The following is a 17,034-nucleotide window of genomic DNA, read 5'->3' on the forward strand; positions in this document are numbered from 1 at the left end:
ACTTCTCTATTATATTGCAGACACATTAACCATATCAACTGCGTCCAATTTTATAAGATGATTGACTGCAAACACTGACGTACTTGATACCCGTATAACGATAATTTTTAGGCACACAGCACTGGGATGAATCTTGGCAGCAAAGCAGGATCACAAATTGCTATTACAATGTTGACGTGTGTTTTGTAGAAGATAATCAGACAGGTGGCTAATAATAACTTCAGTGTGTTGAATTCCAATCGTATTCACTGTGATTTATTATGGCAAATGTCCGTTACGCAACTGCCGAACTGTGAGAGGTCGTTTACCCAAGCAGACACACGAAAATCACTCTTCATCCTCCGACCTTTCTTATATCTTTTTGCTACCCATCACTATCGCAGCCAAGGCTTTAAAAGAAATTAATTAGTTTATTGCTGTTACGACGAGTGATAATGTGGAAGGCATATTCGAAAAATCATCACGGGTCCTGCTGGTAAATTTTATTACCCAGTTCGTCAGCTGATATAGAGTAAATAAACCAATCAAAGTAATAAAATTTGGGGCTGTTATCTCTATCATATTAAATTTCATGTTTAACGTGTACTAATAAAGTAATGCTGCTAACAGTCCTGTTTATAAAACTGTAAATTGAAGCGATGTTCACTCAATACTTTTGTTCCCCAGTTATATGTGAATTAGAGAAACAAAATGAGAATTCGAGATGAATATAGTGCCATAAAGTTATTTTCCTAAGTAAGTTCTAGTGTGACAAGCACAGGTGTATTCAGATCCCTTCACATAAACTCAACAACAGGGAATAATCTTTCAGCATACTTCACCTTTAAGCGCAAGTGAATACAGGATGGTCTCGCCAATGACGACCTTCTCCACATTTGTTCGTTGTGGAAGACATAATTTTCTTGTTTCTTCTCAACAATAGCATTTTAAAATTGAAATCAAGATATGGCAAATAACACATTTACAAAACAATTATAAAAAATGTCAAACCATTTAAACAATAACAGTTTTTTGTGAATGTGGTGAGAACCTGTATTTGGTGTACCTATGTAAAAGTTTCAATGACACCTTACCGCGCACACCGCACAGACACATTTGAACACAATTTATAGTATTTATTCACATTTTTTATTTATTTATGTTCTTCAGTCCATTAGCTAGAGAAGACAACTGAGGTAAGAGGAGGACGTAATAAAACTAATGAGAAGTTTTATTCACTGATGTCTATAAAACAGAAAAGGAGTGAAACGTGTTACAATGAGTCTCCAACGTCCAAAGGCTTATAAACTTCCGTACATTGACACTTACACAACATACATTATAAGGTTGTCTGCTAGCATACACGACGATGTATTTATAAAACTGTTCATTTGATGTTATCAACCTCGGTTAAAAGTTGTCATTAAAAAAAAGTATAAAAATAGTCTATAGGTATAGAATACAAATTACCGCACATAAAATTATGTAAACTAAAACGTAATGAATTCATATGACATTTCAATAAAACCAGCTATTCTAAAAGTACATGACAAACAACAGCTAAAATGTGTCTACTTGTGATAAAGTTCTGTAAATGTAGCATGACATTTCTTGCTATGACGAGTCTAACATAAGAAGATAGTAACTAAAACAAAATATGAAGTAAATGGTCACGAGATCAGCTAGCACAAAATTTATTGTTTTAGTCGGTTAGATAGTGTGCAGAACAATATTTCTATTTGTGTTATTTGTTTTTGTAAGTTCTTTAAATCAATTTTTTTCAAAGAGTAGCATAGGGTAGAGTTAAATAATAAAATCATTGCCAGAATCGATGTCGTCGTAGATAACAAGTGTTATCACTGTTGTTATTGTCTCTCTCTGTTCATTATCACATGCGCTTCATGTTCTCCTCGATGTGGGAAGGGCTGTCACCTGAGAAACAACGAGAAGAATACATCAGGTGGTAGACAGATGAGTGTAGTAGTATTAGTTGTAAAAAATGTTATATAAATATTATAAATGTCTTATAAAATATCTCCAACAGTATAATCAAGCTGGAAAAACATCTCACTACCCCTATAACTTGATGTTTCTTATTTCTACCCACAATACCGCAGTGATTTGTATATAAATGAAATATAAATATTTAGATAAACCTTTTAAGTCAAAGATAAAGTAATGACGACATCAGAATACAATGTTTAGTTGTCTTAGTTAATCAACTAACGATGTCTAAAAACCAAAAAAAAATCTTAGTGGAAACAAGTTTTAAAGTCTGTGGCACAACTCAAACTCCACTACCGTGTACCAAAGTTTCAGACCTGACTAACATTGTAGCAAAGGTCAAAGAAGGCAAAGCAGGGCTGAGGAACATCTTTTGCTGCAACACCCTGGTCCTGTCCATCGACGTAAAAGTGAAGGTTGTTTGATGAGTCCACCAACAGTCCAACACGATTCCCGACTTTGAGGAATTTGAGAGCGTTGGTGACATTAGTCCTGATCTGTGAAAAATGAGATAGTAAAATTGTGTGCTGGGGGCGGGATTATTTTGATATGTTTACACAGTTGGTGCACAAAAGGTACAGCACACTATTTTGGCCTAAAATGTAATTTCTTTTAGAACTGCGTCTAACGGTGTACAATTTCCTCGAGTATGTGAATAATTGTGTGTGCTGAATCATAATCATCACTGTCGTTGTCATTAGCATCATTCTTGCTATCGCAAAAAGTTATTAATGAGATATTTAATGAAGGAAAAAAGACAGGCATTTCTGTGTAAAGTTCGTGTTAAAAGTTTACACCGACCTCACGACCCTTATGCTCTCTTACTATTTTTAAGGTTCGCCTGAAGAGGGTGAATAAAAAGCATAGAAAAGACAAAAACATCTTGAGATATTTGTGAATAATAAGTGCAGCCATATTGTAATGTAATCAAGCTGGTGATTCGTTTAAAAGTTTGCACAAATACACCTTTTGGTGAGGCATACAGGTCTCTTTGTACCTGTATCTATTGTTACATTGATAAGTACGCATACAATATATGTTTAAATCGACATATCCATATATACATAAAATATCCATTAAATACTATTCTTACTACATGCTTAGCATCTGTTAGTGTCTTAGAACTACTTGAACATATTAATATTGCTTTGAAACAAAGATTTATAAATAGCAGATACTGGGTTTGTTTCAAAGTTGGGTGTAACCGGAGGAATTTGTGAACTTTTGACAGAAATAGATTGAACAGCGAAAGAGAAGAGAGATAAAAGTAGAGAGAGCGTGTGTATGAGTGTGTGATCGATAAAATCTTATTTGAAAACAGAAAGTGAATATTTTTGTTTATTTGAACCCTCTGATGTGCGTTGTTAATGGGACGAAGCTTTTGAAATAAAGTGTTTGACGAGACTCCTTCCGATCTTCTACAGAGAAAACAGACAAACAACTTCACACGCAGCCTACAGTGTGGTAGTCTCCAGGGCTGTCTGTCTTCTAACGACAAACAACAAGAGCCCAAGTCGAAAGTCATGTGAAAGGCTGTCGTCGCTGTCACAAACAAACAAGCAAACAAACAAACAATAGCTGTGTGACTATCGACTTACACCTAAAACAGAGCAAGACCGGACCTCCCTCGCTCCATCCTGTCTTCCCTACGACTGCTTCCAGTTACGGGATGAAATGTGTGCAGTAGTGTGTATGGCGGGTCTGACCATAATATGTTGGTGTAGATTTAGTGTAGTGTTAAGTAGAGGGAATTACTATGTAAGGGATATATTTTAGACTTTATTTCAGTGCAGTCATGTTTAATGTTTGTCCCTTCCACTATTGGTGCGGGGCACCAACTTACCACCTTCATTAAGGGCAAGGATAGACATCTTTGAAACGAAGGTCAAAACTACAAAAATCGCATAAAAATTTTTGTTTAATACAAGGGGATTACATCTTTAAGAAGACTCATCGTAAAATCAAGAATTTAATTTAATTTCTTTCCGCACATGGGGATTTTGTTGATGTATATTTCGTAAAGGGGAGAGAGATCATCGAAATTTGTTGAACTGACATTAATCAAATTATTTATCATCACATGTCCGTTAAAATGCTGATCTCACAAACAAGTTCAAATGGATTACTTTTCTTTCTTCACACGTCCAGTCGCACCAACCAACAATATTTGCTCGTAACTGTAACTATGGAAACTCACATCTTTATCCTTGACGCTCACTCCATTTTGCATAAGAATGACGGAATCTTTCAGTTCACAAGACCTCGTCAGCAGAGTGAGCTGTGTAGGAGAGACGCTCGTCACACCAAGCAATAAACTGATTCCGGCTGTCGTTTTTATTTCGTCTATTCTCACCTGTGTAAACATCATTGTGACAGGATAAGTGAACTCGACTACAATCGCTAACAAAACATAATCTAGAGGTTAAGTCTCCCTCTAATCACAGACTTGTATTATTGGACTTCTGACGATCTTTTTTCCAGTTAACTACTAAAACGATGCAGGTGTTTATAAAGCTTTTGGTTTAGTTAAGTTGATTGATTAGGCTCGCCGGTACTGACAGCGGATAACTTTTTTGGTTTTGTTTTTAAATTTTTTTTGAATACATAAACATTTCTTTTCCACAAAAATATTAAGCATATTTCAGACTTTACACATTCTATTCTTACACAATTCATACAGTTGCAATATAACAATATAACAATACAACAGACATATAAAATAATACATGCCAACATGTATGTATAAAAGTTTAATCACTGCTCCAATTGTGGTCGACAAGTTATATATAAAGTAGCCAATGTTTTACAATTTTTCTTCTTTCATTTCCAGGCGTGTATCAAAAATAATTTTATTTAATAGGCGTCTAGAAATGGATGATTTTTGTGACCATTGTAGATGTAAATAAGAAAATATTTAACATATTTTTTCTAATGTCTCGTTTAAAGAGTGAACTGAAAATTCTCGTCTGCAAGCAGTCTAGTAATACAAGTTCGTGGTTTGACTTTGGTCGCTTCTTGCCAAACGCAGTTTCTACAGATCCTTTGTAAACAACTGCTTTAAAACTGTCGTCTGTAATCCAGTTTCCCTCAGGATTTTCGTCATTATAAAGATACAAACATTTTATCCCACTTTTGTAACTTTATTACTGAATTACTGCTACAACGACAATCTCCACCACCGCCATTGCCGTGACCACAACCTAAACTACCGTCCAAGCCTCAACTCCTAAACTACTACCACCACCACCACCTGCCCATGTACTTTCACCATAACAACTGTCACGTCCACCCAAACCACTCCATCATGACATATTAATTACTATCATATTTATTATTATCATTACTCTATCATACAACTCACTTCATATAAGACGTTCACAGCCATGACGTCACTTGAAAAGATCACACAGTTGCTGAACATGTTAAGATGAACCTTCCGTGCGGTCTTTCTGAAGTTCGACAGACGAATGTTGGTCCCGCAGGTTTCGTGGAACACAAGGACTGGTTTCTGTGACATCAAATGTGAAAAAAACTAAACATGTTCATAAACAGTTAATAGATATTATACTCACTATTAGATCAGTTTTGCTACAGTGACTACTAGAAGAGATGTTATAACACGCTTGTCTACATTAGTACATTAGTATTTACAATTTTACAAATACAAGTAATGTAATACAAGTATTTAATTTGCGTGTCACCGGTGAGGTCTTGCTATCCAGAAGCTGTCTACAGTTTACCTCCAAAAGTCAATTTGTGCTCAGCTGAAGGAAGGTTTTCATATTTTTAATTATTAATGTGAAAATAGCTTCTTGATGCCGTCGATTAGAAGAATTGAGATTATCAACACAATGTTACATGTTAAAAAAACATCATGCTGCACATGAGACAAATTGAGAAGATTACTTACTTCATCAACGATAAGCTGTCGTTTCAGGCTCATTAGCTCATCGTCTATTTCTTTCACAGCATCGTCACAATATTTCATTATCTCTGACGATGGATTCACCAAAGGCTCTGCTTCAAGTTCATCACTGAGGTCAAGGCTGTTGACCCTGTCTGTCAGAGTCTGGGCTGCGTGTATCAGCGCTGGACGCGGTCTGACTGTTGTGGCACGCGTCACGAGATGTTTGTGTGACGTCACTTTCCCTAAGCGTTTCTCGAGCTCGCTTTTGACGTCACACAAGGATTTCTTGAACTTTGACACAGAATCACTGATCAGTTTCTTCAATACTTTCCGACACTCGTCCACCATCGACTGAAGTCGGTCACATGTCTTGTCCACCAGCGCCATGTTTTCTTGTTCAGTGACATCCGCTGTTTGCACGCGCACATTTAGGTTGACTATTGCTTTCTTCAGGTTGTCCTCTGCTGTAAGCAACTTTTCTCTCAATGAACCAAATGCGTCTTCAGCTGACTTCATTTTTTCATCCAGAGACTTGACATCTAGGCAGGCCCTGTGTTCGTTACAAAAACATGGCGTACAGATAGCAAGGTTGTGGTCAACACAAAAGAACTCCGCCTTCTCGGTGACGTGGTCAGCACATAGTGCAGGGCGGCTGGCAGCCAGACGTTCAGGTGTCACAGTGCTGACACTCTCCACATCGTGACTGCGACTCATGGACATCTTCTTGTGTATCTTCATACACGATGGACACATCTTTTCCAGACACTGCATACAGATGTATTCAGCTATGACGTCATCACATATAGTGCACATGTCATTACTTTTAAGCACGTGATCACTTTCTACTATCGCTTCTATTACAGAGTCTGTAGGCAGGGTGTCGGCAACATCAGCTGAATTTTGAGATGAATTACCTTGATGCTCTACTATAGGACAGGTACACAGAGGACAACCAGCGTCGGATTTTGAGTCCAGCCAGGAAATGACACATTGTCGACACAGGAGATGACCACAGGGTAGAATTTTTGGTGTGGTGAAGTGATTAGTGCACACAGCACACTCTCTTTCATGCGCCTGGACTACTGTTGCCATAGCAAAAGGCCAGTCTGAAATAAAAACAACACTTTTGTGACCTCTTACTGCAAGCTATAGCAATAAAAAAGGCAAACTTTGCGGTTAACCACACCAAAGTATGAAACTGTTTACACCTTTGTTTCTTCCTGTATCTACTTTTTTCTATGGAGGTTTTTCTTTTCAAGTTTCTTACTTCTCGTCGTTAATGGTTCTATTTTTTTTATTTTACATATCAGTGACAATCTTTTTTTGCTTTCAAGTTTGCTGATATGTTACTCATTGACAACAAGCTCCAGACCCTTACTCATCAATGCCTACGCCTTATTCTGGTAATTAGATGGCCAGATAAGATTTCCTAAAGCAGCCTGTGGAAAAAAAAAACAACCAGACTGTTACTAGCCAAGACATCAAAAAGCCCAAACAAGCTGACACCATTGCCAAACAGGCACTTGACTGGAATCCTCAACGACACCTAAACGACAACATTAAAGCGAAAGTAGATTGCATTAAAAAATGAAATTTCACCTTTATACTATATGAGAAGTTTAAACAAGGCTTTTGTAGGCATAAATATGGGTATATAAATATAAATTAAAGTAAACACCTGCAGCAATGAATGTCAATGCACATTACCTGACCCACTTGTGTAATGCAATACTCACCTGTAAATGGCGGTTGACAACACACTGACGGAGTTCGGTAAATGTTCACACGTCAGATGGTATCAACGTGTTTATATTACTTGTAGTCTTTCAGTGTAACAGGCTAGGTCACGCTTGAGTAGTGCTGATCACATGTGGAGACTCAGAAGTCAAGAAATCTTGTCCCGAATACTGTGAAACTATCAGTACGACCGGTGGGCGCCATGAACATAGGTCACGTGACAGTTACAGAGCTCGTCTGGTCATGCGGGAATTCCCGTTTAGATATATTTATCTGAAAAAAATTTAACTTCACTTCTTTGTTATTTTGCATACACATTAACCATATCAACTGCTTCATATTTTATAAGATGATTTACTGCAAACACTGACGTGTATCTTGATACCCGTATAATGATCATTTTTAGGAATACAGCACGGGCATGAATCTTGGCAGCAAAGCAGGATCACAAACTGCTGATGATTTTACGTGGTTTTCGTACCAGATAAGCAGATAGGTGGGTACTAATAACTTCAGTGTGTTGAATTCCAATCGTATTCACCGTGGCTACTGTGATTTATTATGGCAAATGTCCGTTCCGCAACTGCCGTACTGTGAGAGGTAGTTTACACACGCACACGAGAATCACTCTCCATCCTCCGACCTTTCAAATATCTTTTTTCTACCCATCACTATCGCAGATAACACGTGAACATTAAAATAACGGGCTAGTATGTTTATGGATGGTTAGCAGTTCGCGCTGCAACGTTAGTGAAAGGAAAAATTTGCTTTGCACTATTCAGCAGTTGAAATGATAAAGGAAATGATTTTGTATATTATTGTATATAATTATATATATATATATTGCTTCTGTATTTTGGCATAACATAAGTTTTCCCTGAAAACAAGTTCTCCTGCAGAGACATGTTCAGATGTTGACTGAATGCATATTTCCTTACAATTTACTAATTGCAACAAAAAAACTCAAAATCCTCTGCTTGACACCAATGATCAGATAACTAACATGGGCAATAGTGTTTAAACTGTTCCTATCATCGACAGAAAAGCACAGCATTATATATATGTGTGTAAACCTCTCCCCACACACTCACATGCACATTCTCCTAATTCTTCTAGATCACCAAACTAAGTAATAACAAACTCAGCTGATAAAATAATGGTCTTTTTATTTGTTGATGTCAATAAAGAATGGAACTTATAGGGATTAGGATTGTGGGTATGGTAAGGTTATAAATTATCTGTACACTGGTCAGCAAATTCTTTACAGTTGAATAGATAATGAAATTCATCCCTGACAAAGTATATAGAGCATTTCATTTCTAGGGTCTCATTTTGTCTGCATGTTTCTTTTATATATATATACATGTATTTGATTGTAGGTTTGTTTTGTAATCTTTCGTGGGTGGTGTTTTGAGCACACATCTACATATGTACGAGCGCCTTACAAATTCAATTATTACTATTTTATATTTATAAAATATTACATTAAAAGATGGTTATATGTTCCATTCAACAGGTAAATTTAATTTCTAAGCTTTCGCTTTGTTTTCTTGGCTTTTCCCCTGTTTATTTTACAGTATGTTTACTTCAAAACCTTATAACTTTATATTGACATGTGATACAGGTCAAAAATGTGGTTACGGATTTCTTTATACATATTGAAGCATGTTAATTAGGGCTTTTAAAAAAAACTAATGTGCTAATACATATAACTTTAACATAACTAATAAAATTATTTTTTCACTTTTAAAAATGTCAACATAGTTGTGTTGTGTATCGAAATGTTGCCTAGGCTTCAAAGAAATACACAGTTGTTAAAATAATAATGCTTTCCAACACGAGCTACACAGGTATAGGTTTAGTTGTATAAAGGTTCAGTGTCCACTAGCTTTAAGGGTTTTGCCGTCTTTAGAGAAACATGCATATATTTACTTTCCACTTACTTGCTCTAAATTAGAAAAAATTACTAAAAGACTTAATTGCATACGGGAAGAAATGTCCTACAATGGAATAAGAGTGAACTGTTGCATCAGTTTATTATACTCCAGGTTTAGTAATAAAATTAGCATGCTGCATTTGAAATACTATTTCAAAGAATGTAAAAATTATCTAATAATGCTTTTGGAATTTAGTCAAAATAGGTTATCTGTGTATTACCTTCATATTGCCTCAGCTACAGACAGTATTACTTTGTGCTTTCCTCCTTTCCTTTCTCCTTCTCTTCAATGAATTCTGAGGAGTTGCAGCTTCCGAAACTTTCGTGTTTAACTATGGATCCTCAGCTTCCTGTGCGAGGGGCAGCAGCGAATGATGCATCTAGGACAAGTCAAGGTTTGTGTGGTTTTATGTGTTACTCTTACTTCCTAATTTTATCTTGCATTTTAACAGTGCTTGAAACCTTTGTCATGTGGAAGGAAGTTACAAATTATTAATCATGTACGGCAGCATCATGGAATTTAAACATTTTTACTTGCAGAGAATCGCATGTACAAAATTAATCATCAAAAAGATAAATTGTGACAACTCAAAAGGTAATATTCTTTTATTAAGTTTTTGTTTTAGTCTACAAAACCCCACATGCAGAGGTTATATTTGATATTGTTTTTGTTTTGAGTGTACAAGGAACAAATCAGAGATTTTTCAAAAAGTATTAGAAGAAATCAGGGTGGAGCAGCAAGAGATAAAGGAAAAGGAGAACCAGTTGCTTCTCATACAAAAGGTCAAAACCATTGCTGGAGAGGATTAACTCTGTCATGTCACCTATCGGACTACGTGGCATTTTAGTGTCTTCTAGTGATCTGTGATGTTTGGTTTGGAATGTTTTTCAACCCCAATACCATGTCAGGTATTTCAACGATTCTGCGTTCTGTTCTTAACTTTGACCTCTTGGTTTTGGATTTTGATTTTACTGGATTCTTTGTGCATAAGTTACTGAAATGTTTTGCTGTATTGGTGAGATATTATTTCCCTGTCGTCCTGTATCCTGCTCCCTGCGTGTATCTGCATTGTTGTTGCCTTCCCTTTCTCTGTGCTATATATTCTACTAGTCTACATAAATCTTTTTATTCGATGGTGTATGTCAAACTACATTCAGCTTGCTTGCAGCAGGAAAATGCGCTATAGAGATGTTATTAGTAATGATATTTATTATTATTAAAGTTAAAAATGAGTCGTTAATTGACGCTGGTTCATAACAGCTTTATCTAACAGTCTAAATCAAATCAGTGTTGGTCTAATGGGGAGTTAAAGGCTCAGTATGGTGCAACCAGCAGCTGTGCGGTTCAACACAACAATTGTTTACAAAATTTAATTCGTAACACAATACAGTTGTAACTTCACAAATCACGTCTGGTAAGGAATGAATAAATCAAGACTTCTTTAAACTTTATCAAATATGTCTGTTCCTTACTTAGAATTAAATCTTGGCAGGACATTACCAAGAAGGTGGGGTTATGACTTCACAAATCAAGTTTAGTCAGAACTTTACTGGACGACAACGAGAAAAGCTGTCAGATTCCCAGACCCGGTCAAAGTGGCAAACTACTCCAGAACAAACAACAGAAAGCAACAGCGAAATGTATTAATAGTGGCTTAAGACCTGACCAGTACGATTTATATTTGCAGTGTCTTCCAATGGCGCTGTTATCTAAACTAAAAAGTTGTTGTTATGAGATACAACCAGTCACCAATGTAAAACCCACTCAAATGAAACGCTAATCTTTTTCTGTTTCCTGTTCGCGCCCCATCGGAATGTTTATCAAAAACAAGTTTCTGACTAAGTATAATCAAACCTTAGTTCCGACATAAAATGAAACATACAAAAAAATGTCACTAAAGAAACAAGAAATTTTTCATATGTACTGATGGCATTACTGTGATTGCGTGTAGTAAGCTACGGCATGTGCGGGTTCATGTAAAGTATCGAAAAACATTTTTCTTTAAAAGGAACAAACTTTGTTCCCTTTAAGGAAATAAAATTCTTGGTTAGATAATATAAAAAGCAATAAATATTGTTTTTGTAATTCTGTTTCTTACATCCATCCAATGGTTAACTGAACACACTACAATGTAGAGGTCATTGATAAAATCATCGTTGAAGTCGATTATGTCCTCAGTTTCAAATAATCTCTGTTGGTATTGTGTTCTTCTGATTTTTATTCACGCCTTATGTCCATGTAGATTTGGTAAGGGCTGTCACCTGCGCAACAAAGAGAAGACAGCAAATGACAAACAGGTGTATAATAAGATATAAATCTCGCATAGAAAAGACAAGCTGGAGAAAAGTATAAGAGGGCCTCAACAACGGTTACTACTACGACTAGAAAGTATAGAGCTAGTTCTTCCCATGTAACTCATAATAATGTATAGAACTGCTTGCATGTTTGTAGGAGAAATAAATCTTTGAACATGACTTTTAAGTCCGAATTAAATTAATCAAGGCAATGAAATTTTCTTTTATTAAAGCATTCTATTATTTTAATTGTTATTGCCTCGAAAACTCTTAGCGCAAAAGTCCCTTGAAGTCTCTTATTACAATCGAAAGTTCACAAGAAGTTGACGAGAACCAATGCCTCGCACCTGAATGGCGAAGCTAAGATCAAATACGGCAAAGCAGGGATGTGCGACATTATTAGCAGCAACGCCCTGGTCCTGTCCATCCACATAAAGGTGAAGGTCGTTTGATGAGTCCACCAGTAGTCCAACACCACTCCCGACTTTGATGGAATTGAGAGCTTTACCGACATTAGACTTGCGCTGTAGAAAATTAGAGATAAATCCGTGATATGGCTAATAAATATTGTCAGGTTGGGATTATTTTAATCTTTGTACATTGCTGATACACAAAATGATACTGCTTATGAGTTAGGCCTATTTTTCTGAAAACTGCGTAACGTCTAAAGGTTTATAATGTTTACAATAAATAAATAACGCATCATCATCCTTGGTTGTCTCATTATCACTATCGCCCAAAACGGAGTGAGTTGCAGGTCTCAAGTGGCATGTCTTTCTTTATTCTTGAAGCCTTTTGCTGGAGTGAATGTTTGAATGGTATTTTGGGTGAGTGAGTGCTGATGCTTGAGGCCAAGAACTATGGGTTAAACAGCGTCAAGTGCGAGAGCATAAACAACTTTTTAGGAACTGTAAGTTTTCACAATTTTCACACCTTTTTTTCAATAAGAGAACAATAAACGTGTCATGCTGCTTGGTGCTTAACCGCGGGCTTCCGGGGTTCTTGGCTCTGCATTACTTCCCGCTGCATTGAAGTGGTCTCGTAGAGTTTGAATGACAAAGAAACTTGCAAAAGGATGACAATTTCTCGAACACCTACAAGCAGCTGAAAAAAGGACTTTGTACGCAGCGTAATCACCAATGTGGTAGGTCTCCCACATTCTCCGCTTGCTATCGTCAAGTGATAGAAACAGAGATGGTTTGGTCACATCATCTGACATCACACCTTGCCGAAGACGATTTTCCAAGGTGTTGAAAACGGTCGACGCCGTGGCAAATAGAATAAACGTTGGGTGAAGGAGTGAACAGGATGGGGAACCTTTCTTATGGCGTTCAAGTCCGACTCTGTTGGCATGAGTTCTTACGAGGGTTAAATCTTAAAATGAGTTTTACGGAAATATTAAAAAAGTGCCAAGCCTCTTTTTCTTAAAAATGCAGGTTTCACTAAATAACTTTTAAAAAAATCCTTTTCTCCCTTCACAGTCACATTAAACGACAATATTCGCTCAAAACTTTTACCATGAAACTTACTTTATAACCCTTGCGGCGGACTCCACTCTCCCAAATAATAACGGAGTTTTCGGGGTCCGTAGACCACGTAGTCACAGTTAACTGTCCGGGAGGGATTTCCGTCACACCAAGGAAAATCGCATTTCTGTCTAAAACATTTATTTCATCTATTCTGACCTGTGTAAACATAAGAACATGTTAAAGTAAACTCGATTGTAATCGCTTAGAGCAAGTAATCTAGAGATTACATTCAGCCATCGGCATGTTTAACAAAATTCATGGCCAACAGACTACATAATAAGGACTAAGGACTTTGGTTTTCCTTCAAATATTTGTTTCTTTATAACCCTTTGCAATTTTGTAGAAATTGTCAAACCCATAATTGAAACATTTATTTAAATTTATACAATTTTACGTTTATCCCTTTCTTCGGTAGCACTGTAGTACTAAGAAAAGTATTTAAGGAATTACTAAAGAAGAAGAAAAAAGTAAACCCCAACAAACCTGGTCACATTCTTGTTAGTACAGACAAGCAATAAATTTGTAAGTGTTCATACGAAGTATCCATACGAAGTATCCATTTCACTTCGTCATATGTACAAGTTTTATTTCTGTCATATCCTTCTTTTGTGACAGGTAATGGAGCGTTGTTCGAAGAGAAAGAGCTGTTTGCAAAAAAGCTGTGCCCAATTAAACTTCTTTTCGGGGTTTAGGTCATTATGAAAAGAAAATGCAAAATGTTTGAAAAATGTTTGAAAATTGAAACGGTTTTCTACTTCTTAACGTCATAATGCCATTACTTGTAGCAACAACAATCTCTACCACCATCTTTGTTATCACCACCAGAATAACCACCGTCCAGCTTCAACCCCTTGAACACTACCTCCACTACCACCATCTCTACCTCTACAAACGCGGTCGCTATCTACAAACAAACCACTCCTAATCGCCACATCAACATTATTACCATTATCTTCATTATTGCTATAATGCTATCATTACATCTTACTTCATACAAGGTGTTCACAGCCATAGCGTCACGTGACACGACCAAGCCGTTGCAGTAGTTCTCAAGGTTAGTTATTCGCGCCGTCGTGTTGCCGTTCATGAGACGAATGTTGGTCCCACACTTCTCGTGGAACACAAGAACTTGTGCCTGTGCGGCCAAATGTCAAAAATAAGTGATAGCTTCATTATATATATATTGTAAATAATAAATACCCTAGCAGCTGGTAATCATAGTCATTACTATTACTACTATTTATCTTTATTATCATCATTATTATTCTTCCTATCTTTTTTACTATTTGCATTGTTATTATTGCTACGGCTAACACATTCCTGGGCTTATAGCCAATAAATAAATGGAAATGAAAATTTATCATTGTGATAATTAGAACTGTTGAATTTTAAGATATTGCACACGATTTCATCGGTTTTCCTACTGTGACTACTACTGCTCCCAGTGCAGTTGTCAACTGAGAGAAAAGGAACATAATATAAATAACCGTCAGTACAAGCTTTTTGACAAAAATATAGATCAACAATATCATATTTGTTTGATTACGATAGCGGGGTTAGAAAACATAGATACTGAGATCAAGTAAAGGTCTTTCAAACAAATATTTCGTGAAATATGGACACGACAGCAAATTACACAGACAGCACAGCGTAGAAACACATCGAATATTAGTTATCTCCACAATCATGGAATGAAAGCTGTCATAGTTTGATACCGCAAGATAACTTACATGTGCCACGGTAGTAAGAAACAATAAACAGATCATTAAAGAAACTTTTAAAGATATGGACGTAAAGACGTTACATTGTATTACACAGTGCTGGACATGGAACATAACAAACTACTTACTTGAACCTCAGTCCATTGTAGTTTGTAGTTAGTCCACTGTAGTTTCAGGCTGTGGAGCTCAGTCTGTATTCGTTTCCCCACATCGTCACAGTGTTTCGTTATTTCTGGCGAGGGATTGACACAAGGATCTACTTCTAAATCGGAACTGAGGTCAAGGCTGTTGACCCTGTCTGTCAGAGTCTGGGCTGCGTGTATCAGCGCTGGACGCGGTCTGACTGTTGTCGCTCGCGTCACGAGATGTTTGTGTGACGTCACTTTCCCTAAACGTTTCTCCAGCTCGCTTTTGACGTCACACAAGGATTTCTTGAATTTTGAAATGGAATCACTGATCAGTTTTTTCAGCTGTGTCTGACACTCTTCCACCATCTTCTGAAGACGTTTGCATGTCTTGTCCACCAGCGCCATGTTTCTCTGTTCAGTGACATCCGCTGTTTGCACGTGCACATTTAGGTTCACTATTGCTTGCTTCAGGTTGTCCTCAGCTTTAGTCAGTTCCTTTGTCAATAAAACGAGCGCATTTCCAGCTGAATTTATCTCCACATCCAGATATTTTACATCTGGGCATTTATTGTGTTTTTTATAACTACATGAGATGCAGATAGCAAGATGGTGATCAGCACAAAACATCTCAGCTTTGTCGCCGTGGTCAGCACACAGTGCAGGGCGGCTGGCAGCCAGACGTTCAGGTGTCACAGTGCTGACACTCTCCACATCGTGACTGCGGGTAGCTACCATCTTCTTGTGTATCTTCATACATGATTCACACATCTTTTCTAGACACTGGATACAGATGTATTCAGCTGTGACGTCATCACATACGGTGCACATACCACCGTTCATCAGCACGCCAGCACTTTCTACTATCGCTTCCATTACATAGTCTGTGGGCAGGGCGTCGACAACATCAGCTGAACTTTGAGATGAATTACCATGATGCTCTACTATAGGACATGTACACAGAGGACATCCGGCGTCAAATTTCGAGTCCATCCAGGAAATGACACATTGTCGACAGAAGAGATGACCACAGGGTAAAATCTTTGGTGTGGTGAAGTCACTAGTACACACTGCACACTTTCTTGCGTGTTCCTGCGCCGCTGTTGCCATACTCAAAAGCTATATTTAAAAATAAAACAGCACTGTTATTACTAGTTATTGTAATTAAGCCAGATGACACACTCAGATAATCAGTGTCATCTTTCTCTTTACCATCAATAACAAGGATTATTGATAAGATTCTCATGAAGTAATTTGAAAACTCGCTTTTAAACATTATAGTGCTTATAATTTTAACTTTTATTTTTTCACTAAAGTATTTTTACCCATTTCTTGTTGTAAAAAGGTTAATAACCAGGTCTCGTGAGCGAGAAGTAATAAAATTTTGAAAACGAAGATATTATTATGCAGTAGCTTACCTTTATGTTATTGTTAATTATACTGAAAGATTCCAACCACTACAACAAAATATAAATTACAGGAAATACCTGCAGCAATGAATGTCAATGGACAAAAACTGACCTACTTATGCTACAGCTCACCTGGAAATGACGGTTCACAACACACTGATGTAATTTGGCAAATTTTCACATGTCAAGCGACATCACCGTGTTTCTATTACTTGTAGTCTTTCCAGAGGTGGCGTTAGGACCACGCGGGGCCTGGGGCCGACCATCCGCGCGGGGCCGGGGTCATGGAGTACGTGTATCAACATCCCTATTGATATGATGCCGGAAACACTGATTTATATACAGTTAGATAAGCTGGATCAATTTCACTAATTTAGTGTTTTAATTGTTCG

The 17,034-nt window shown here is 37.1% G+C and overlaps 2 protein-coding genes across 2 annotated transcripts; both read right to left on the bottom strand.

The window, feature by feature from the left end:
* Positions 1-1,110: 1,110 nt before the first annotated feature.
* Positions 1,111-7,956, bottom strand: LOC112556306 (E3 ubiquitin-protein ligase TRIM33-like). The gene is made up of 6 exons (XM_025225177.1): positions 7,627-7,956; positions 5,894-6,996; positions 5,345-5,491; positions 4,181-4,336; positions 2,301-2,480; positions 1,111-1,911 (listed from the first exon to the last, which is right to left on the bottom strand). The coding sequence occupies exons 2-6, from the start codon at positions 6,980-6,982 to the stop codon at positions 1,879-1,881; spliced, it is 1,605 nt and encodes a 534-aa protein (XP_025080962.1). The 5' UTR covers positions 6,983-6,996; positions 7,627-7,956; the 3' UTR covers positions 1,111-1,878.
* A 2,865-nt stretch (positions 7,957-10,821) lies between these two features.
* Positions 10,822-16,812, bottom strand: LOC112556301 (transcription intermediary factor 1-alpha-like). The gene is made up of 6 exons (XM_025225159.1): positions 16,775-16,812; positions 15,237-16,352; positions 14,376-14,522; positions 13,388-13,543; positions 12,206-12,382; positions 10,822-11,825 (listed from the first exon to the last, which is right to left on the bottom strand). Exons 2-6 carry the CDS (start codon positions 16,341-16,343, stop codon positions 11,793-11,795), a joined length of 1,620 nt encoding a protein of 539 aa, XP_025080944.1. The 5' UTR covers positions 16,344-16,352; positions 16,775-16,812; the 3' UTR covers positions 10,822-11,792.
* Between the last annotated feature and the right edge of the window lie 222 nt (positions 16,813-17,034).

This window comes from Pomacea canaliculata, linkage group LG2, assembly GCF_003073045.1.
Source record: "Pomacea canaliculata isolate SZHN2017 linkage group LG2, ASM307304v1, whole genome shotgun sequence".
Lineage (NCBI taxonomy): Eukaryota > Metazoa > Mollusca > Gastropoda > Architaenioglossa > Ampullariidae > Pomacea > Pomacea canaliculata.

Excerpts from the sequence above, each read along its gene's own strand:
- LOC112556306 (XM_025225177.1), bottom strand. The coding sequence starts at position 6,982 with ATGGCAACAGTAGTCCAGGCGCATGAAAGAGAGTGTGCTGTGTGCACT. Across the intron at positions 4,337-5,344 it reads CTGTGAACGTCTTATATGAA|GTGAGAATAGACGAAATAAA; the intron begins GTGAGTTGTATG and ends ATGTTTACACAG. Across the intron at positions 1,912-2,300 it reads TTTGCTACAATGTTAGTCAG|GTGACAGCCCTTCCCACATC; the intron begins GTCTGAAACTTT and ends GTTGTTTCTCAG.
- LOC112556301 (XM_025225159.1), bottom strand. The coding sequence starts at position 16,343 with ATGGCAACAGCGGCGCAGGAACACGCAAGAAAGTGTGCAGTGTGTACT. Across the intron at positions 14,523-15,236 it reads TACAATGGACTGAGGTTCAA|GCACAAGTTCTTGTGTTCCA; the intron begins GTAAGTAGTTTG and ends TTGGCCGCACAG. Across the intron at positions 12,383-13,387 it reads TCCGCCGCAAGGGTTATAAA|CGCAAGTCTAATGTCGGTAA; the intron begins GTAAGTTTCATG and ends AATTTTCTACAG.